At 44.0% G+C, this 22,026-nt stretch overlaps 1 protein-coding gene across 2 annotated transcripts; it reads right to left on the bottom strand.

Moving 5' to 3' along the window:
- Window positions 1–355: 355 nt before the first annotated feature.
- Window positions 356–20,706, bottom strand: HEXA (hexosaminidase subunit alpha). 2 transcript variants are annotated; one of them, XM_043989414.1, is made up of 14 exons: window positions 20,298–20,706; window positions 13,900–13,989; window positions 12,987–13,052; window positions 11,263–11,309; window positions 10,283–10,393; window positions 9,411–9,512; window positions 8,810–8,942; window positions 7,962–8,142; window positions 6,489–6,572; window positions 5,941–6,013; window positions 3,136–3,319; window positions 2,786–2,876; window positions 1,627–1,731; window positions 356–511 (listed from the first exon to the last, which is right to left on the bottom strand). In XM_043989414.1, the coding sequence occupies exons 1-14, from the start codon at window positions 20,602–20,604 to the stop codon at window positions 418–420; spliced, it is 1,668 nt and encodes a 555-aa protein (XP_043845349.1). In that variant the 5' UTR covers window positions 20,605–20,706; the 3' UTR covers window positions 356–417. The 2 variants fall into 2 exon arrangements, with proteins under 2 accessions (XP_043845349.1, XP_043845350.1); XM_043989415.1 differs by lacking the exon at window positions 20,298–20,706 and adding an exon at window positions 14,610–14,744.
- Window positions 20,707–22,026: the final 1,320 nt, after the last annotated feature.

Raw genomic sequence — 22,026 nt, 5'->3', positions numbered from 1 at the left:
TGTTAGGCAAGGAGAGCTATATTCAAGACCTATTCTAAACCTTGGGAAGAAGGGCCCCTTTTCTTCAGGGGTTACAGTAAGACTAGCTGCTTTTAGCCCATGGTCAATAATAGGGGGTTAGTCCAAAGACTGGGGAGGGGATTGCTAAAGTTCAGGGGAAGATTTATTCTGAGCCACCAAACTGCTCAAATGCAATTGTTGTTGAATGCTTTCCTGAGGCTGGAGAAGAAATAGTAAGAACTGCTGTCTGGATTGGAGTTACTATGACTGATTAGTGAGGCCACAAAAGTAATTTGTCACAAAATCCTTTATTGTACTTCAATCACAGCATGACCTCAACCCCCTGCCCTGCTCATCATTTGGGTTAAGCTAGGGAGCCAGCCTGGCATGACCCAAGTTCTCAGGTGATCAACACATCTAGACTAAGTTCAAGGATGACCTTGCTTTGTGGTTTTGGAAATATTCATGCTCACAGTAGCCAACATAGAGAGGCTGGGCCTGGACACCTCGTCTGTAAAAAGACAAAAAGGAGAAACTGGGTCACCTGGGAAGGCGGGGACAGAGAGGACTAGTGATGGGGAGGAACAACGGATAGAAATGATGCTTGAGATCTTTTTCATCAGCTTTCTCCAGAAAAGCATTGAACCCAATGACCATAAGCCCACCATCTCCTCTGCCCTTGAAACCCTCTTGTGAAGCAAAGAAAGGGGAGGAAGGACACTCAACAAGCTGGGTATCCTGTCAGTATCTAAGGGCACATTTCAGTACAAAGCCATTAAGTTCAATTCAACAATCACTTGTTATGTGCCTGGGGATACAAATCTAAAACAGTTCCTGTCCTCAAGAAACGTACATTCTGCTGTTGGATACAAGACATACACACAGAGGGTGGTAAAAACAAGCTGGTTTTAGGAGTGGAGAAGAGTGCCCAGAGGACAGAGCACTTGGGCTGAGCATGGAAAAAAGCTGAAGATCCTTAGAGCTCCAGCTTAGGAGGAAGGCCACTCCAGGCACAGGAAGCATGAAGGGCTTTAGGAGGGGGGCAATGGGGGCCATGCCATGGACAATCCCAGGCCAGCTTGCCTGAGATCTTAGGCACCAGAAGTCTCAGCTTTGATCACAAAGGTACTAGAACAAACCTAAGTTGGGGGACGCAGATTCACAGTGACTTGGTGATCTAAAATCTCAGGGCCCCACTTGCAGATACATAAGATTCAGAGAAGTTTAAAGTTCAAAGACCTTAAAGATCATTGTCTAATCACCTCGTTTCATTTGGTAGGAAACAGAGGCTCCGGGACAAGTTATGTGCTCAAAACCACAAAGGCTGGATTGGACACCCAATCTTACTGCTGACCCAGGAGTCTTTCTACAATGATCATCTGCCTGGGTAGGGGTGCAATGAATCTGGAAATGAACCAATTATGGAAAACTAACTCTTGGCTTCAGGGAATCTTCCACTCCCTCTCCCCAACAAAAAATTATTGAAAACAACCTAGCTTAACAATGTTTGAAGAGACGGAGGATAGACTGCAAGAAGTCTCTTAGGAGTTAGGCTCTATTCCCAACCCACGCCACTGGATTGAAGCCAGAGAAATAAGGAGAATTACCAATTCCTGCCCCTCCTACCTGAGCAGCTCACACCGGAAGTGTGCCAGCCGTTCATACGCCAAATCCACATCCCTCACTGACTGGCTGCTCCAAAGCCTCTCTGCCACAGCTCCTCCCCTGGGCCTGGAAGGGGACACAGACCCAGCCCCTGGTCAAACTTCTCGGCTGGGCTGTGAGTTGCGCATATGACACAAACAGGAAAGGGGTAGGCTGATGCGCCTGGGATGGTGCTGGGGATGAGAGCCTTACAGCTGAGCTGCTGCCACACTGTGATCTAGAATAGGTTATTTCATCTCTCTGGGCCTTAACTACCTCTTCTCTAAAACAGGGATAACAAATCCTGCCTTCTCTGGCTTATGGACAAAAGAAGGCAACAAATATGAAAAGGGTCTTGGAAGAAATGGCTTAGGAGGGGTTTAGAGCATCAGGGGAAGGGACACCAGAGGCCATCCACTCCCGCCCCCTCCTTGAACAGATAATGAAACTGAGATGCAGGGATGTTAAGGGAGTTGCCCAAGGTCAGAGATAGCCAGAGGTGGGATTTGAACCCAGGTCTCCTGATTCTAGCCTGTGGGCTCTGTTCTGCATTAAGATGCCTCCCACCATCATGTTTCCCTCTTGAGGTCATGGGGCACAGGCAGGGGGGTGGAGGTGGTGGCCCTGGGGTCTTGGGGCTACATAGTATGCAGAGCAGCAGCAGCAGGTAGTTGAGCACCAGTGAACTGGGTGTGATATATGATGCCCTAGACGCTGGGAGTGCCCAGGAAAAGCAAAGGGTAGTGAACACCCAGGGTCGACCTGACGCCAGAGGCTGGAGGTCTGGTTCTGCCATTGACTGACCCTGGGCAAATGACTTAGGCCCTTGCTTCTTAAGTACCCTGTCTATCTTAACTACTGGCCCAGCATGTTAAGACAAGACAGGTTAGATAAACTGAAGGGATCATGAGGCTAACACTTAGTTTTGACCAGAAGATGAGGGGAGGTGGAGGGAAAAAATACCTGGAGTGTAGAAGTAAGTCTGGGTCAGTCTGGGCCTGTTGGAAGTGATCACACCCCTTCTCCACATCCCTCTCTCCTGCCCCCATTTAAAGCCCTGTTTCCCAGCTTCTCTTGACTGACTCTCCACTGTCCTCTTCCCCTTCCCTGGCCAGTTCTGCTTCCTCCCCTCGATGCTTACCAGAGTCTGGGGGTCAGATTTGTCACGTCCACATATTCGCCCCACATGCAGGCTTCGCCCCCAATAACCAGAGACTTCTGCTCAGGGCTGCCTAAGGGAATACAAACTCAACATGAAGCAACGCCAGGGACTACGGACAAACCCATAAAGAGAAAATGTTATTCAACAGGTCCATGATGTCAGGGCATAATGAAAAGATTTATTTGTGGGCAGCTTTGAGAAGTGCTGAATATTTTTAATTCCCCAATCCCCTTCTGAACCAAACCCTCTGGACTTCCATTCCCCACATTTACTCTATCAGGTAGATTCCAGGGACTTCCTCAGGGAAGGAATGGTCTGTATCCACAAACCTTCAAAGTCCAGGGGCTCCACCATGTAGAGCTGCTGCCAATCCTGCCCATAGGAGATGCGGTTCAGGTACCAGGGAGCAGACAACAAGACACGGTAGCCTGCGTTCGTGACGTTCTGCATCTCCAGGGCATATGGTACAGGCTTTGTTTCCTTCCAGACATGCACCACTGTGTCTGGCCTCAGCTGGTTACAAGAAACGACAAAAAAGACACACCTATGTTAGGGGGAAGAACCATGTCATTTTCACAAGAACTCACAGCCTCATACAGGCCGAAACAAACCCTCCAAAAAGGACCAAAACCTGTTTGATGTCCTTATTGTCCCTGCCTCACTGCAAAACCATGACCCTAAAAAGGGATGATGTTAGAGCACCTTCTAAAAGCCTATGTTCCCCCTGACTATGTCCCTTATACCTCAGCAAAAGCTGCCACTTGTCAGGGCAAGGCATCTCTCCTTTCCAAATCTTAGACCTAGGATCCTCGCTGTGCTAAGTCCCTCCCAGTACTGGGGTTGGAAAATAGAGGCAGGAATACAGAAGACATGGGAATCCAAACATTTTTCTGTCCCTCCTCCTGTCTAGAGTGGGAGATTTTTCTAACCACAGGTCAAAACTTGGGTGGGGATGTGTGGGGAAAGGAGGGCAGGTGGGGGTAAAAGAGTGCCAAAGAGCCTGGTCAACTGTACTTAGAAGTGTCCTGGAAATAAGCCAAAGGGGTGGGTGGTGGGAGACCCACACCACGGGGCAGCTCAAAAGACCAAGTGACTCCAAATGCTCCTGGAGATAGGCAGCCATCACTCTGGGGTATAGGGAGTACAGACTGAACACTATATAAGAATCATAACAATAACAATGATGATAGTAATAATAGTAGGTCACATTTATATTGTACTTTAAATATGTCATTTGATGCTCGCAACAACCCTGTGATGTAGGCATTATTATCATCTCAATTTTACTGAAGAGAAAACTGAAGCTGAAAGGTTAAGTGACTTGCCCCAGGTCATACAGCTAGAAATATCTGAGACTAGATTTGAACTCAGGTCCGCCAGGGCTCTATCCACTTCATCACTTAGTTGTCTCTGAAGACACAGGAAATCTTAGTCTCAGATACGACAGGTAAAGCCCAGCAGCTCTGAGAGGCTTTGTTAGGACAGAAAGTTCTTCAAGTTAGGAGGGAGTTGATGGAAAAGGAGGCAGAAATACTGTTCCCACTTCTCTGAAATCCAAGGTTTAGGTCAAATGGGATTTCACCTCTGGAAATACCCTAGGAGGAAGCTGGGAGGACTTGTTCATGGGAAAGGATTCCAGGTCTTTAACCCAGTATATGATTTACACACAAAGGGTGATACCATCAGCAAATTAAGAGAACATGGAATAGTTTATCTGTCAGATTTATGGACAGGGGAAGAATTTAGGACCAAAGAAGATATAGAAAGCATTACAAAATGTAAAATAGATAATTTTGATTATATAAAATTAAAAAGCTTTTGCACAAACAAAAACCAATGTAACCAAAATTACAAAGAAAGCAGAAAACTGGGAAAGAATTTTTGCAGTACCACTGATAAAGGCCTCTTTCTCAAATACATAGGGAATGGAGTCAAATTTATAAAAATACGAGTCACTCCCCAACTGATAAATGGTCAAAGGATATGAACACAGGCAGTTTTCAGGCAAAGAAATCAAAGCTATCTAGAGTCATGTAAAAAAGTACTCTAAATCACTAATAATTAGAGAAATGTGAATTAAAACAACTCGGAGGTACCACCTCACTCATATCAGAGTGACTACTGTAACAAAAAAGGAAAATGTTGGATGTTGAAGGGGATGTAGGAAAACTGGGACTCTTGGAGTTGTGAACGGATCTAGCCATTTTGGAGAGCAATCTGGAGCCAAAAAACCATGCATACCCTTTGATCCAGCAATGCCACTGCCAGGTTTATATCCCAAAGACATCCCCCAAAAGAGAAAAAGACCTATTTGTACAAAAATATTTATAGCAGCTCTTTTTGTGGTGGCTAAGAAATAGAAATCAAAGGAATACACATCAATTGGTGAATGGCTGAACAAGCTGTGCTATGTGATTGTAATGGAATACTATTATGCTCTAAGAAATAACAAGCAGGATGATTTTAGAAAGGCCTTGGAAAGACTTATATGAACTAATGTATAGTCAAGTGAGTAGAACCAGGAAAATGTTGTGCACAGTGACAGCAATATTGGCTGATGAAGAATTGTGAATGAACTTTTCTATTATCCAAGACAATCCCAAAGGACTTATGATGAAGCATACTATCCACCTCCAAAGAAAGAAACTGATATTGATTGAACACAGATTGAGGCATGCTATTTTTCACTTTCTTTCGTTAATTTTTTTCTTTTGTTCAAGTTTTCTTATACAAAATGGCTAATATAGTAATGTTTTATATAATTGCACATATATAACCTATATCTGATTGCTTATTGCCTCAGGAAGGGTGGGAGGAAGGAAAGGAGGGATAGAATTTGGAACTTAAAACTTTAAATAAAAACGTTTATTATACTCCCCACCCCCTACCACCCTCCACCCCCCCCAAAAAAAGAAAAAAAGAAACCCAGGGCATCTGGGGAAAATCATCATTGTGGAGATGGTGGTGGAGTGGAGGCAAAGACCCCCCTCTCCCTAGAACCTCTGGGGCTCTGAGTGATATTGGGAGCAGTAAGAGGCATGGAGGCCTGGAAAGATGGGTCCACTAATCCCTAGTTTCCATAGGATGCAGATAGCAAAGCCCTCTGTTCCTTTTTTTTCTCCTCAATCTCTTACCTTCACATTATTGTCAAACACCTCTTGCCACACTACATAGCCCTTTCCAAAAGAAGACACAATGTCCAGCAGCCTGAGGAAGAGAGAAATCAACAAAGCCAGCTTGATGCTACGTGTGAAAACCAGGCCAGAGTTCTTCTGAGGATGGCTGGAGTTCTCCTAATGCCCAGCAGAGAATGCCTGGAATTTCATTTTTGGACACAGAGAGGAAGAGGACCCCCTATGAAATCCCTATGACACAATGTTCTCCCCTTGCTCTAGGTTGGGGCATCACAAATTCAGCCAATAATGAGCTGGGAAATGGAAGAGAAAAGGAGAACTGTTTGGGCAGATGGCAAGAGGCAGAGCCCGGGAGAATTGTTTTAGTAGATGGGGGAGTGGTAAGGGTGGCAACCGGCTAAAGACTGGAGGACACCATTTTTAGTGGGAGACAGGAGATTTGAAAGTAAGGAATGGTCCTTCACTGGGAGTTAGGAGGGCCCCAGGTTATTCTCTCCTGCCCCCATACTCCAATTTCAGGGAAGAGGTAAATACACCACGATCCTTACTGTTGAATGTAGAAAGATTCCAATTTCTCATACTTGTCAAAGCCCCTTTGCTTCATGAAGGCTTGGATATCTGGATTGGATTGCCTGAAAGAAAGAAGTCTAATTTCTTCCACTCCTTGCATCTCTAGGACCTCAGAACCCTGGGGGGATGGGGAATAGTGACCTAGTTTCCTGATACTTCTCTCTTCAGCATGAAAGAAAATCAGAAAGCAGCCCCTGGCCTTGCACTGAGGAATGTAGGAGAGCCATGTTATGGTCCTGCCCGATGCCTTTAGTCTACCTTTTCAAGCACGGCATTTAAGGTCTTCTACAGTATGGCTTCAGCCAACGTCCCCAGCTCTCCCAGGCTTCCCCAAGAGAGGATCAGATGTTGTCAGAGCTGGAAGGGACCTCTGAGACCGCCTAGTCCCACTCTCTCTTTTAATGATGAAGCAACTAAAGCCCAGAGAGATGGTGACTTGCCCAAAGTTTCACAACTATTACGTAGCTGAGCTGATATTCAAACCTAGGTCTTCAGACTCCAAACCCAGGGCTTTTAAAATGCTGCTTCTCAATCAACCTTATGTTCATGCCTTCTTTTAATCCTTTTTCAGGGTTCCCTCCACCACTCTCCAATTTTTACTTCCCTTCAAGGCCCCTCTCAAGACCCCTCTCACAGAACCTTCCTGACTTGACTTGCCCAACTATTCTCTCCTTTCTTGGTTCTCTTAAAGCAATAGTTTGTATCCTATAATACTGCTCTTAAATACACAGTGGCTTGTATAATTTGGTGGTGCTGTTAGGTCTTTTTTTGTCAACTAGACTAAAATCAGCTCCCCCACCCCTTTGCTTTTTGGTCAGCAAAGAGTTAGGAACACAGGAGAAGCTCAGTTAATATTTTGCTTCATCCCCCTGGCCTCTAACGTGTGGAGGAGACAGGGGGCCCAAGACAAAGGGAAGTTAGAAATATGTGTACTAGATTGGGGAAGGGTGTAGGGCTAAATGGGTAGTCTAGCCAGGGAGAATAAGGTACCTGCAGGGGTGGGAAGAGAAGAAAAGCTGTTATTAATCCTCCTCTCCTCTTTTTTTTTTTTTTCCTGTGGGACAATGAGGGTTAAGTGACTTGCCCAGGGCCACACAGCTAGTAAGTGTCAAGTGTCTGAGGCCGGATTTGAGCTCAGTTCCTCCAGAATCCAGGGCCAGTGCTCTATCCACTGTGCCCCCGCCTAGCTGCCCCACCCCTTCCTTTTGTAGGGGCTCTATCAGGACTGCAGACCTTGGCTCTGGGTGGTCAAGGAATTCCAACATCTCAACCCTCTTATTTCCTCCTTTCCTAGTAGTCTCTGAGAGGAACACAAGTACCTCTCTAAACACACACAGATACACAGACACAGATACAGACACAGATGCCCCCAAGAGCTCAAGATAACTGCTATTCCTTGACTCTGCCTTAGTAAATCTAGAAGGGGATGGAGATGATCTGAGGGCTCATACCAGCAGCTGAAATCAACCTCATCTCCTCCAAGGTGAAGGTAAAAGTCTGGGAAAACTGAGCTGATCTCTTGGAATAATGAAGCCATGATCTCATAGGTCATATTGAGGATGGGATTCACTGGGCCATAACTGCCAGAAGGAGTGGTCCCTGAGTAGCAAGGAGTCAGCAATCCAGCAATACCTAGGCCAGGAGAGATGCATACCCAGTCACAGAAGAAGACTCACCGGTCCGGAGAGGCACCTGCTGTACCCTCAGAACAGCTCTACTCATCAGCTATTTGGGGCTGTACTGCAATAGCTTAGTCCGATCTTAAGCTGGAAATCGGAACACTCTACTTATTCAGGACTTACACTGATGGGGCACTGAACTCAACTGTTGGGGCCTTCCAAATAAGATGTTTGTAAAGCCCTTAGCCTAGTGCCTGGCACATAGTAGGTGCTTAATCAATGCTTCTTCCTTCCCAAGAGGTTCAAATCTACTGGACTCTTAGAAAAGACTTTTAGGATATAGTCTCCCCTCCACAGCTCCTCTTCTGAGGATACATCAGACTTTGCTTCTTTAATTCTGAAAGGGACCAAGGTAGAGTTGAGTGAAGAAACCCAAGTGGGTTTTACTAGCAACATCAGGAGACTCACTGGCCCAAATTAAAATAAATCTCAAACTTTCTTCCCTACCTCACATCCTTTTGCACTTCCAATTTTTGAAAAGGGAAAAATCATCAGGAAAATCCATTACTTTTGGCACCTTTCTTGCCTGTAGGTTACATGCTAAAGAAATGCTGCCAAGGGCAAGAATTGTCAAGATACTTGGCCTCCTCCTGATCGCTCCCCCTCCTCCAGATTCTTACCTTTTCCCCAAGACAAAGTGTGTCCCGGTGTATCAAACTCTGCTAAGACTCTGATGCCTCGCAATCGGGCATATTCAATGACTGTCTTTACATCCTTCATTGTATAGATGTGGGAGGCAGGGTTGTAGGATCCCTGAAAGACATAAATATTCCCTCATCAGTCTCTCACTAGAGGGAGATGAACTCCTCACATTAAGCACATATGCTTAGCCTGCCCTCACTGTAAATGCCTGAGCAGCTGGTAGAGCCTTCCCCAGGCTTTATACTCAGACAAGAGTGCCAAATGGGACACGTCAGTGACCAACATCAGTTAAAATGATATCTCACATCCTTATAGTCCCTGATCCTTTTCAAAGTGTTTTTCGCATCCATCATTTCATTTAGTCCTGACATTTCTGTGAGATGAGCAGGCATTATTATTACCATTTAATAAATAAGGAAACAGGATCAGAAAGATGAGGTTCAGTCCCCTCCTTTTTCCAGTACCCAAAGCTACATGTGGCTCATATGCAGTCCCTGGTCCCTACTAGGGCTCTGCAAAGGAGTCAGGTGCCCCCCACCCACAAGTACAGAAGGCCTGGGATAAAACAATAAACCATACCTGTCTGCTAAGCTCAGGGAAAGTCATACTCTCGTATGGAAAGGAAGGGTCATCGACTATGTGCCAGTGGAACACGTTGAATTTGTTATATGCCATAACATCCTGGTGGGTAGAACATATATAAAACTTAGCCCTCCCCTTTACCCCGCCCCCCCCAATTCATGGTGGCTTTACTCACTGAGCATGTGGAGAAGTATTAAAAACAGCTTCCTGCTGCTCAACCCCAGTACTCCAAGTGCCCTGTCTGAGTCCCTTTTGTTTGGACACAACTCTTTCAGGCCCCTCCTGCTGGGGTGTGTTTCAAGGACCCCCTCTCTTGTGGCCAAAGCATGTGACTTGATGGTTTTGTAATACTGACGTAAACACCACACAAAGAAAGCCTGGAAAGAGCCAGCTTGGCCCAACTGGGGCAAAGAGAACAGTTTCCTTCAGACTCATGAAAACCCAACCAAAGTCCGCGCACTACCACCTTTATGCTCTTGTACAAAGAGGAGAGCCAGCACCAAAGCCCAACTTTATCTTGCCAGGTGAGGTGTGATAGGACCTCATATTTCTCAGCAGGCATAAGTGTTAGCCTGGAGAAATCAAGTAGGGCCTTCAGGTGAACCTTGGGACACTTAGGCCAAAATCAGTCTGGGCTCTGTAGTTCTGACTGATTAAGGAATCCCAACTGTGGCTCCCTCTCTCTGCTGATCTGGGCTTTGAGTCTAATGGTCACCAAAGTTTGAATTCTGTCCTTCTTTTCCTCTGGATTTTTCCAAGTAGGTCACCTCTCTGGGACTAGTGAAGAATCATAAAATCGAATGTTTTAGGAAGGGGTTTTAACCACATTAATTCCTTGGGGTCCCACGATGGGAAACCATAATTCATACCAGCGTCTCCAGGATGGCTTGCAGTGGCAAGTAATGACGAGATGTGTCCAGCAGTAAGCCTCGGTGAGGGAATCGGGGAAAGTCTACAATTTCTGTCCACTTGACATAGAACTGAATAGAACAAACACGAAAGGTGTCAATGACACTCATTTTCCACTCCCAAAGACTATGAAAAGTCTCTAAGAAGACTACCACTGCCAGTGGTAGTCAAATATAAACCCCTTTTGGACAAGAGCATATCCCTGATCTTCCTGTTCTTCTAATAGACTGATTTACCCACCCTGTAGTGCTTTCTGTTTCCACTGCTTGAACTAGTGCCAGGCACATAGTAGGAGCTTAATAAATGTTTATTGGCTCAATGTCTCTTAGTTACCAGTAAGTAGAGCTGTCCTTGGATGTATCCAGGGGGCCCCAGAACCTAGGCCCTGAGTACTGTTTCCTGGGAGCAGTCACTATAAAGCCACACCCTACACTCAAAGGTCACACAAAAGCCAGCTGACCACTAGGTTCTAGTTTTTCCCTCTAGTTTTTAAAAAAAGTTATTAAAGTTTTATTTTTTTCAATGACATAAACAAAACTTTTTAAGATTTATTTTTTAAAATTCTGAGTTTCAAATTCTCTCCCTTCTCCTCCCTCCTTGAGAAGGCAAGCAATTTGAGAAAGGTTACATATGTGTAGTCATGCAAAACATCCCTCCAATTTTTAATTTTTATTTGAATAATTTCTATTTTCTTTTTTTTAGTTGACATGCTTTATTATGTCCTAGGGAGTAGGTAAACACTAGTTATTTCAGGCAACCTCATTCTATCAACCAAGGACCTCCAGTCACAATCCAACCACCTCCCCCACCTCTGCACTTCCTCCCAAATTCTATCTTGCTGGGAATGCCTCATACCACCCTTGACATCTAGAGAGAACTTATGACAGAAACAAGGCGTTACATTGTAAATTTCCTTCAGTCACTTGGGACACACACTCACCATGCCCTCAGCAGATCTCCAAATGAGCTGGCTAAAAGTCTCTAGGCCTGTGGAGAACCAGAGGGGCAGGGTGAGGTCTGGGGGAAGTGAGGGAAGAAAGTGCCCCAACCGAGAATGATACTCATTGCAGCAGGGTATGATACTTGGGCAAAGGAAGAGAGGGAGATAAAGTCAATGCTCAATTTTCCTTGAAAATGCGGGAGAAAGATATTTCAGCAAGCAGTTCTAATGTATGCTGGGGATATCTGTTTGATTCACAGTGAGAGGACTGAGAGAAATTAAGTGAAGAGGCACTGATCCATTCCTTGTGCCCGTCTTTTCTTTCTCCACACCATCAGTCACTGAAGGCTTGTGTGGGGGGGACAGGACTGTGGCAAGGTTTCTAAAAAGCCATAGCTCCTGCCTGGAGCCCCTTCCTTCTGGACATCGGCAGCCAGCTAAGGAGGTGAGAGGACTGCTGTGTTATTTTCCTTAGCCTGTAAGGCTGGCCACCTTAGAAAGCTTCATTTTTTCTGGGATCTCTTCAAGTTCTCAGATTTGAGCTCTTAATGAAGAAAGAAGAGGGCAGCTAAGAGAAGAAGGCAGCTAAAACTGCCTCTTGGGGGACTTAAAAATTATAGAATTTTTAGAGCTAAAAGGGACCCTGTGAGATTCTATAGCAGCTTAAGAACCTTCTAACCCCTAGGAAACTTCAGAGTTTAATATATAACCAGACCGTAATAACTAGGGACTATTGTGTTCTGTACTTCTCTATTTCCCATAGTGCCTAGTGTAAGATCCTGCATCTAAATAGGAAAGGGACATATAAATATATGTTGAATGAATTTGAGATAAGATCATTGATGGGGCGGCGAGGTGGCGCAGTGGATAAAGCACCAGCCCTGGATTCAGGAGTACCTGAGTTCAAATCCGGCCTCAGACACCTGACACTTACTAGCTGTGTGACCCTAGGCAAATCACTTAACCCTCATTGCCCCACAAAAAAAAAAAAAAAAGAGATAAGATCATTGATATTCTCTGGAATGCCACAGATTCAGAAGTTTTGTTTTTCACTATTTTTACTTCTTTTTTCAAAATAACTAAAAAAAATTGTTTCTAACCCAGATGTTTAAAAGGAGTCACACCAGGCACTTCTCCCTGTGCTCTTCTCTCTCTGCATCTATCCTGATGTTGAACAAGGCCCCACTTCTCAAGCCCACATGAGACAAAGCCTCAGGAAGCTGCCAGCCTTACTTTGAGGCCTCAGGGAAAGCACTGGATTCAGTGTCACCAGACTCGATCTGTGCTTTCAGACCAGTGTGGTCACAGCCCAGTCATTTCATTCTGAGCCTCAGTTTCCTCATCTATAAAAAGAAAGTAACCATGCTGGCAAAACCCAACTGTAAGTGCTATGGAAGCTTTGTGGCATGCCAGCTCATATAAATGGGAACTGCTCATTTTTAATATCTCACAATGACTAGACTCTTGCCATCCAAATAATCAACTGTTTCCACAAGAGGCTTTTCTAGAAGAGAAATGGCTACTGTGGTGTCTGGATTTTGTATACACAGAGGAAACCTGTGAATATCTCATTTGGTCCCCCTGGGAGAGCTGGCTCATTTGCTTTACTCCTAAGAGGCCTTCATTTCAAATCCTCCCAACCATTTGACCTAGAATTCAGGTCACACTGACTCAGGGTCACCCAATCTCTCCCCCTCCACTCACATCAGCCCCTGCACCATTACCTCTGAGAGCTCCCCAGACTGTCTGAGCTTTCAGGATGAAACGTTCATCAGTGAGGGACAGGGTGTCTGAAATGACAACAAAAACCGTCTGCAGGGCTTAGAAAAACAGAACCTCACCCCTGTCTCAAATGAAAATAAACCCAAACCACTTTTGTTTTTCCAAAGTGAAACTTCTAGTTCTGGTAGTTGTGGACTAGCAGCTTGGCTTCTGGGGGCTCTTGCTGGGGCATTTGGGAAACCGAAACAACATGGTCTCACATGAATGGGCCAGAGAAAGATTTAGCCACAGCTTGTAAGTATCTGCCATAACAGTCGAAGAGTCTCAGCTGAGTGGTAGTGGTGGTGTGTGAGAGTGTGTGTATAATTGTGGGGTTTGTTATATTCTTCTTCATTGTCTTTGACAAGTTCCGATGCTTAATAATGCCTTAGTTTCCTTTTTGGGCACAGGAATTCCTGCTAAAACTCATCATGCAATATCCAATTCACTTCTCCCCCTCTCCCATTTACTGAGTGCTATGTTTAAAGGGAGAGCAGGTCTTTTTGTTTAATTTAGGGACTGAAAAAACACTCCTAAGGCTCAGACGCATTCTGTGAGCATTCCATCTGGTGAGTCTGAAGCTCTCTGTTACAGTTTTTCTATATGGGAAGACTCTAAACCTACAATCTCATGTAGCATCTAAGTCCACTTGCCCTTTGGCTCCTTGGTATTTAAGGAAATATGAATATGGTGTGAAGCTTTAAAGACTTTACCCAGGCCTGCTGTGGCACCTCTAGTGACTCAGCAACTTCCTGGAGAATGGCTAGCTGGTTCAATGGTTGGGGAAATCCTTTAGGGGCAGGCCTGAGCTATCTGCTCTTACTGTCAAGCTTTCACTTTCACAAGAAAGATATCCAGCCCAAGGACTATGCTTACAGTTCTCCAGAGAGTCCATTTCAGGAAACAGGTCACACCAAGGGGCAGCCACAAAAACTTCTAATGAATCCTTTAGTGTTTGGTTCAGTTCTGCAAAGAAAGAAGAAACTTAGGAATCTCACCCACACCAACATAGTATCCACAACTGGAAGGGCCCTCGGAGGCCATCTAATTTCGTCCCCTCATTGTTTACAGATAAGGAAACTGAGGCCCAGGGGGATTAAGAGACTTGCCCAAGGACACAGGATTAAGTAAGGGTCTCTTGTTCCTCCAGTTAAAAGGCAATACCTAGTCTTGGACCAGGCATATTTTTCACTAATCAGCTACATCTACTTTTTTTTTTTGTTACCTGTGTATTCCCTATATATACTTAGACAATCCATTAAGTATCTTGCATACTTTAGAGTACTTAAACAAACGGCAGCTATTATGATATTGATGTATTAATTATTAATATTAAATAGTAATAGTTATAATCTTAATCCATATGTGTGTTCTGAATGGAAACGAGGGTCCTATTTGTTTTCTTTTGCCCTGTTTAGTGACCAAGTCAGGCTCCCAGGCCTCCAAATGCACTGCTGGCCGTGGTCTGGGAAGACTGTAGGATTGGGGACCTAGAATTTGAAGGGACCTCAGAGCCTATCTAGTCCAACCTCATTTTATAGATGACGAAACTAAGGTTCAAGGAAGGTGTGAGATGGGATTCTAACCCAGATCCTCTTATTCAGGAGCCAGGATTCTTCCCGCTGTAACACGCTGCCTCTGTTGCAGCATAGTTGCAGACAAGGCGGGCAGCCTACACGTCTCCTGATACACAGGCCACGGCTCAGGAAGTCATTCTCTGTGGTGAAAGGGAGCACAAAACTTTCGGTCTAGTCCCTGGAATCAGATAAGGAGAAAGGAAGCCTAGAGTAGTGCTCCCATCACCTTCCTGTCAACAATTCCCCCTTCCCCCATTCCTCCTTTTTCTCTTTCTCCCACCTTGGATCACAGATGACAGCGTGGTAATCACAGCTGCCAGTTGTATCCCAAGACCCTACATTCTACTCCATCTGAATTAGTGACTTTAATTCAAAGGCCACTAGGTAATTTCTTACTTTACTATCTCCCTCCATATCTAGTGTTTCAACTCCTTCATCAGTCCTTTTTTTTCCTATCCTCAACTCAGCCTCGATTCCATCTTTCATTTTCATTTTCTCATCCAGCTCTCCCAAGAGTGATCCCTTCTTTGGTCCTTTTCTTTTCCCCAAAATCGATGTCAAAGGTATTTTTGTTGTCTTTAGCTTTCCTCAGAAGTCTTCACTGGGTTCCAAGCTTCTGCTACTTTGGTTACAGGAATGTGCTATGATTTTGTATTCATTCTTTTGCTTTTCCTTGTGTCTTTGGAAAAATCTAAGTTCATAAATGAGTTCCTTATGCATTCATATTGTCTGGTTTTGAAATTTTCTTTTCCTCCAAATTGGAATAAATCCTCTTTGTATTTTCAGAATTTTATTTGTGAGACAGGACATGTATCTCCGGTACATATCACCTGGGGATATTTCCTCTGATAAATTTTAATCTGTGTAAATCCTACCTATCTTTTCTCTGAACTCCCTAAAACCTGCTTCCTCCAAATCTAAGATACATGTTAAGACTCTATCTAGAAACTCTCATCTATCACAAACCCTAAAGCTGTGCGGTCACGTCCCCACATTGCTTCCATCATTTCCATTCCAACAATCAGTTTTTTCTTAGTGAGATAAGGTCTACAGTAGAAGGTCTCCCTGGAGCTTTCACTACCTTTTGAAGGATGAAAGGATCATTAAGGCAGGTTGTGAAATATTAGTTGTTCTGCTTTTGCCACGAGAGGGGACTCTAGGGGGTGTCTGGATAACCGAAGGTTTCCTATCACACATTACTACATCACACTTCCATTTCAGACTCATGATTTGTCTCCTCAAAGCCTTTAAGCACTTCTTTCTTTTGAGGGGGTGTTAGGGTGGTACAACACTTCTGTTTCTGCTTTTGCTGAGCTTCCCTTATATCCTTCCCTCATGCTTCCCTTTTTTGGTTCCTGAATTTCCTCACATAAGGCTCACAGATTTCGAGCAGCATGGGGCCTTTTAAGAAAAATGACTGCACCTGCCCTCAGGGAGTTTACACTGGAGGGGTAGCGTTGAAGAGATGTACATAAAAATAATACAGGATATCTGATCCAAAAGGATTTTGCTCAGAAGGTGGTAGGAAAAGGATTTTGTCTGTATTTGCCATACCTTATTTAATAAGGGTGAACAGAGCTGCCCAATGTCACTAATTTGAAGGAACAGTGGATCTGAAGTCAGAGTATCTATGTTCCAATCCTGTCTCTACAGCTAGTGGAGAAGTCTCAACTTTTGGGGGCTTTAATTTCCTCTGTAAAATGGAGTTATTTGTATTACCCACTATAGAGGATTGTTGTGAGTACCCCCCCCAAAAGAACACAATAAGGTGTTCTGTAAAAGGTAAAGTGCAAAATGAAAGCTAGCTATCATTTTTATTATTGTTATTATTCATATTTTTGTGGAAACAACTAAATAAAATAATGTTGTAGAGGATAATTCATCCCATACTAATCATATTATAAGTGGGAGATGTTTCTTGATGGCTAAATCTGTGTAATCTAAAAGTTTAAAAATGTATGTGTACTTACAGAGACCAGTGAAAGACAGAGAAACTTACTCCACAAAGAGATACAAAGGGTAGAGAACTGACACATCAGGCCAGACACGGCTCCTTGAGGGCTTCAGATAGTAGATGGTTAGTGAAGAAGGGTGTGGGTAAATTTCACTTGGATGGTGGAGCAACAGAACATAGAACAGGTAGGCATATGTGAAATCAGGCTGTTCAAGGACAAGAGGAATGGGAAGATGAGTCAACCTTATGAAATGCTTAATCTCTCATTTAAGATCCAGCTAGATATGAGAGCTCAGAGGAATCTGGACATCGTTTCTTCAATAAAACAAAATAACTAACCCTCTTCTCCCAACTATTATCAATTGCTAGGGACTGAATAATCCATCTCCCAAGGGGAACAGACCAATAGAAAGGTACTAAACTCAAACATAGCATATGGAAGGTGAAGAATAAAGGACCAGAGAGAGAGCCTAGGGGTTCAATTTCTAAATCACTCTACTCCTCCAAGAGCTTGGAGAATATAGCCAACAGGAGAACAGTACCTGCACAATCTGGATGAAACCCAGAAATCAAATAGCTAAGGGTCAGTGGCACCTCTTTTTCTTTTGTGATCTAGATGCAGCTGAGTAGAACATTAACTAGATGGCTCTTTGTTATAAAAGTGGGTACCACTGATAAGGGAATTGAACTGAACATTAGCCTCTTAGTGAACTATTTGTATAAGTGCTAAAAATTATTCTATATTTTTAACATTCCCACCATAGTAGCTTTCTTTGGTTATACGGAAGGCTTTACGATGTCTTTCTGGGGAAGGTGTGTTTATTTTCGTCTGAACAGCTCTTTGCAAGAAGCTACCATTTCATGAAAGAAACTTTCATCTGGGATTGACAAGAGTGGCAAACACCTAAGGCTGAAGAGTAAAGAACAAAGACAAACTAGATGGTGGACTGGTTTCAGGGGATAGACTAACCCATATTAGAGCTGTATTTATTTCTCCCTTAAGGTAATGCTTTTTTATAATGTGCTTTTAAAATTTTAACATAACAATGATGTGACAATAAAAATCGAGATGATTAACTACCTGTATTTTAACTTAGAAATTGTTGAAACTGTTCTTTTTTCTTAGCTGATTCAGTTGAATTTTTGCAGAAATCTATAGCTGCATCCTGAGGTCACAAGAAAACCAACATAGGCATTTTATTCAAAAGGAAAATTAGTGGAAACAGACATAGCAATATAGTACACTGGAAAAAGTGCTGACCCTGGAATCCAAACAGCTGCATGGGAATCCCTGCTCCTGTTACTTACTACCTTGTGACCTTGGAAAAATCTTAATCTCTTTGGGTTGTAGTTTCCATATCTGTAAAATAAGGGGTTTAGAAGAAACAATTTTCAAGGTCCCTTTGAACTCTAAAAGATTCTGATTTTATGATAGGTAGAGAAGCTGCTTGCTTCCATGTCTTGGTCATTCTCATCAAAACCAATTTTCATTTCCTGATGAACAAATAACTCAAGCTAACAAAAGAGATGAATAACATCGGGAAGTTAAGAGAAGCTGGATTCTGACTTAATTTTGTTTTGCATGTAGCTATGCAGGATACACTATAGCACTTACTTCTCTACTGTTAGCTAACTTTTCTATTTCCAGTTATCTGGTTGAACTATGGAAAAGGGGAAAAGTTTTAATTATAAGGGGTACTATCCATATCTCAAGACTAGATAAACATTTATCTGGTGCCTTTTTTCCCCCTGAACTGGTACAAACAATACTAACTGGCAAACTTATCAAAATGTATCTGCTTATATGTTCTATTTTTCCACTGGGGGCTAAAATAGAAGTTAAAAGAAAAAGAAATGCTTGCAGACTAAGCTGTTAGTACCATAAAGGTAGAGATCCTATTTTATTTAAAGTTAATCCAGTAAACTCTTAATGTTTGAATTTTTCATATCTCAAAAAGTTAATGTTCTCTTGACCTTACTACAAAAAGTTGCTTTTGAGCCCCCCTACGTTTAGTTCCTTTCATCGGTATTAGACAAGTTAATTGTGTGTTTAATTTTAGTGATGGCACCTCTAAAGTTCTATGTTTCACATTTAACCCATAGTTAATTATTAGGAGTTGTAAAATAGCATTTTTTTCTACGTTCATAAATGTCCTCTCTAAGCAAACTCCTGGGTAGGTCCTAACATTAGAAATTTACCTTTTCAGCATAACCACTCTTAAGGTACAGCAGAAGCTAATTAAGAAAGTTCTGAAATTTAAATGAAAAGATCAGTCTACTTTTCTGCTTTACAATGCTAACTCTGCCATCAAAAAGATACCTCCTCATTCAACAATGCTGTATACATGGCTGCTGGAATAATCATCCATAAACATAACACCTAGGGAAAGTGGTGGATAGTTGGAATCTGAGAGACTCAGTTCAAATTCTACCTTAGATACTTACTAGCTACACGAATACTTAAACTCTCCAACCTTCACTTTCCCTATTTGCAAAATGGGGAGAGCACCTGCCAGACAGGGTTATTATGAGGATCAAAAGCGAAAAGTATAAGTAAAGCGCTTTGCAAACCTTAAATCGGTATGTAAACACTGGCCATTATCATCATTAGTAACTTCTGCCTAGCACTTCTGGCCAACTTTACCTCACCTCTCATCTTTTCCGCATTCCTCTATTATCCCACATCAGTAGTCCATACTACCCAAACCAATTTGTTGTCCATTGCTCAAACTCTTTTCTGCCTTCTGATGCCCATTGTGTCCTTGAGAAGAGGATCAAAATTCCCTTTCTCCAAGGAGTCTTTACTTACTAATTTGGCCAGATTTTGATCCCTCATTCTCGTTTGAGTAATTAGGAATTCAATTCACATCAGTCTGCATTTTCATTGCAAATGTTTTGTATTCATTTGGATATGTTGTTTTGTGATAACTTTAATACTATTTTCCTATCTTTTCTTCCCAACTAGATTTTAAATTTCTCAAAACAGGGGCTGTGTCTTGTATTCCAAAAACCCTAGCATGGGGCTAGAAACACAGTAAACTTTGGTCTTGGCCATAACACTACTCTTAGGTTCCATGCTGTGGGATCCCCATAAACCATCCCAGAGAAAAGTTTTGCTTGTAAAGCACTTCAGTACATCGGTGCTCCTGTATCTAAATATTCCCAGAAGTCAATCAGTCTTAGGGTCAACTCTGTTCTATAGCAAGTTGTCACAGGGAGGCTCCAGTGTCGTATACCAACTTGAATTGTACATTTGAAGTAACAAGACTAGGTGGTAGTGTGACCCTGTATTTATTTCCTGTGAGCTGATTACAAAACAGCATGGGACTCAGCAGTGTAAAACTGTTAAGAGTTCTCCAACAAAGTGTGTCCCTCACATTGCTTAACATCACGTAAGACTCCCCGGAGCCAGGTTTCAGGCCATGTCTACTTGTATGCGAATATGTGTGGGGAAGTGGGGTGAGGGGTGTCTGGAGTCCTTCTGGGCTGAACCAAACAAACTGAATGCTACTTGAGGGCAGGGCCTGTCTGTTGCCTTTTTTTGTCTCCCTAGCGCTTAGCACACAGTAGGCGCTTACTAAGTGTTCACTGACTGCCGGTATCGGATATCTGAAGTAGGAGGTGCTGAAGATGATCTACAAGACCGGGGTGAAGTCAGGGGAGGCCCAGGAGGTGGAGGAGTGGGAAGCTGGCAGAAAGAGGGGAAGGGGCAGGAGTCCCCGGCTACGGCTGGGGCGGCTCACCTCGATGGTCAGGGGAGAGCCGCGGCCCGGGCCCGAAGATGATGCCGAGGTAGCGGACGAAGGCCTGGTCGAGCACCGAGCAGCCGGGCTGCACCACTGAGGTGTCTGCATACTGGAACTGGAAGAGCCGGTAGTTCAGGGGGAAGATCTGATCGGGGGACACGAAGATCTTCTGCGGCCACGGCCACACGTAGGCCTCCGACGCCTCCGTTGTCTCGACCAGAGTCTCGACCGCCAGCAGGGGAAGAAGCAGCAGCAGTGGCGGCGGCAGCAGCAGCAGAGCCCCGACATGCCCCGGCCGGACCATGGCTGGGAGAGTCGGGAGTAGTGGGAGACGCCGGAGACCCCCTCGGCTTTTCAGCCTCCCGCCAGAGAGTCACATGAGCTCCGAGGTCAGGCGACTCCCCGTCAAGGCTTCGCCCCGGGATTGGAGGATGTCTGGCCGACTGCGCCTGCGCGCCTCCTGAGGCTCCGCCCCTCTCTTCCGGGTTTCTGTACTGGAGGAGGGGGTGTGTCCTCCCGCGACTTCAGATGCTTCTTGATGGAGTCTAGGGCAGAAGCGATTGATCGAGGAGATTGAACTAGGAGATTTGTACATTCCTTCCAGCTTTAAAAGTCTGTGATTCTGATTTTCTGCTTTCATAGGGAATAGATTTAGTTCTTTATCAAACATAATGGGCCTAACCTTTGCCCCGAAGAAGAAGCCAAGGAACGTACCTTATTGTCATACTCCTGCCTAAAGTTTCTGATAGATCTGGGCTTAGAGGTGCCTTGTTTACAGGCTATTGGCAGCCGGGAAAGAAAAGGCTTTAGGACCTACGGAACAGAACACGGTCAGCAGTAAGTTTCTCATACGTGTCTGAGGGCGGATTTGAGTTCAGGTCTTCCTGACGCCAAGTTCGTGTGCTCTATCCATTGCGCCCTCTAGTTGCATGAAGTACATACTGTGTATCAGGTATTGTGCTAAGCACTTGGAATACAATTAAAAGCGAAAAAGACTGTCGACTCTCAAGGATTTTAAATCCTAATGGGGAAGACAACCTATGAAAAGGGAGATGGAAGGTGGAAGAAAGTGAAAAGTCCAGGGAGTGAAGGAATGGAGGCAGGAAAAGTGAGCGTGGATAGTTTAGACACCTCATGAAATCATGATTCGGACCACAGACTTACCAATCAAGAGAAAAGAACCTTAGGGGTAAAGGCATCTCCAGGGTGCAAAGGCTGCTTAGGGACAGGTCGAAAATTCTGGAGAGTAGAAATGGAGCCAAGAATAAAGCACATGACCCATGCTTATTGATTGATTGGCAGGATGAGCCTCAGAGTATGGGTAGATGGTCCATCATTGGGCTTGTATCCATAGCCTTTCCCACTTGGTTGTATCTGCCAGAGGGCATAACTCTCAAGAGCGCAGAGTCATCACTATGTCAAGATGGTGTTAGGGGGTCCCCTGAACTTTTTAAGTTACCATATTTTCCAGAAACATTGGACGCAGAGTATGCTAGAGGCCCTGGACATGTCAAGGATGAAGTCCCCCCTGAACTGACATAACATTATTTGCACCCCAATCTGGATTTCCTGTGAGTCAAGACGGGCGTCAGTCAGTCTACAGTAGACTGAGACAATTTTTGTGTAACTGGGACCCTTGTAGATAAGCAGACCATACTATCTTCATGGTCTAGCAGTTCTGCAGGAAAACAAATGTTGCTTTTGTCATCTTATTTATTCATGATTT

Source organism: Dromiciops gliroides, chromosome 2 (genome assembly GCF_019393635.1).
Source record: "Dromiciops gliroides isolate mDroGli1 chromosome 2, mDroGli1.pri, whole genome shotgun sequence".
NCBI lineage: Eukaryota > Metazoa > Chordata > Mammalia > Microbiotheria > Microbiotheriidae > Dromiciops > Dromiciops gliroides.
This window is presented reverse-complemented; position numbering and strand designations above follow the sequence as displayed.

Coding starts and splice junctions, on each gene's coding strand:
- HEXA (XM_043989414.1), bottom strand. CDS start 20,604: ATGGTCCGGCCGGGGCATGTCGGGGCTCTGCTGCTGCTGCCGCCGCCA. Junction 10,394..11,262: donor GGAGATCTGCTGAGGGCATG/GTGAGTGTGTGT, acceptor TGTTCTATTCAG/TTCTATGTCAAGTGGACAGA. Junction 6,014..6,488: donor GAATCTTTCTACATTCAACA/GTAAGGATCGTG, acceptor TCTCTTCCTCAG/GCTGCTGGACATTGTGTCTT.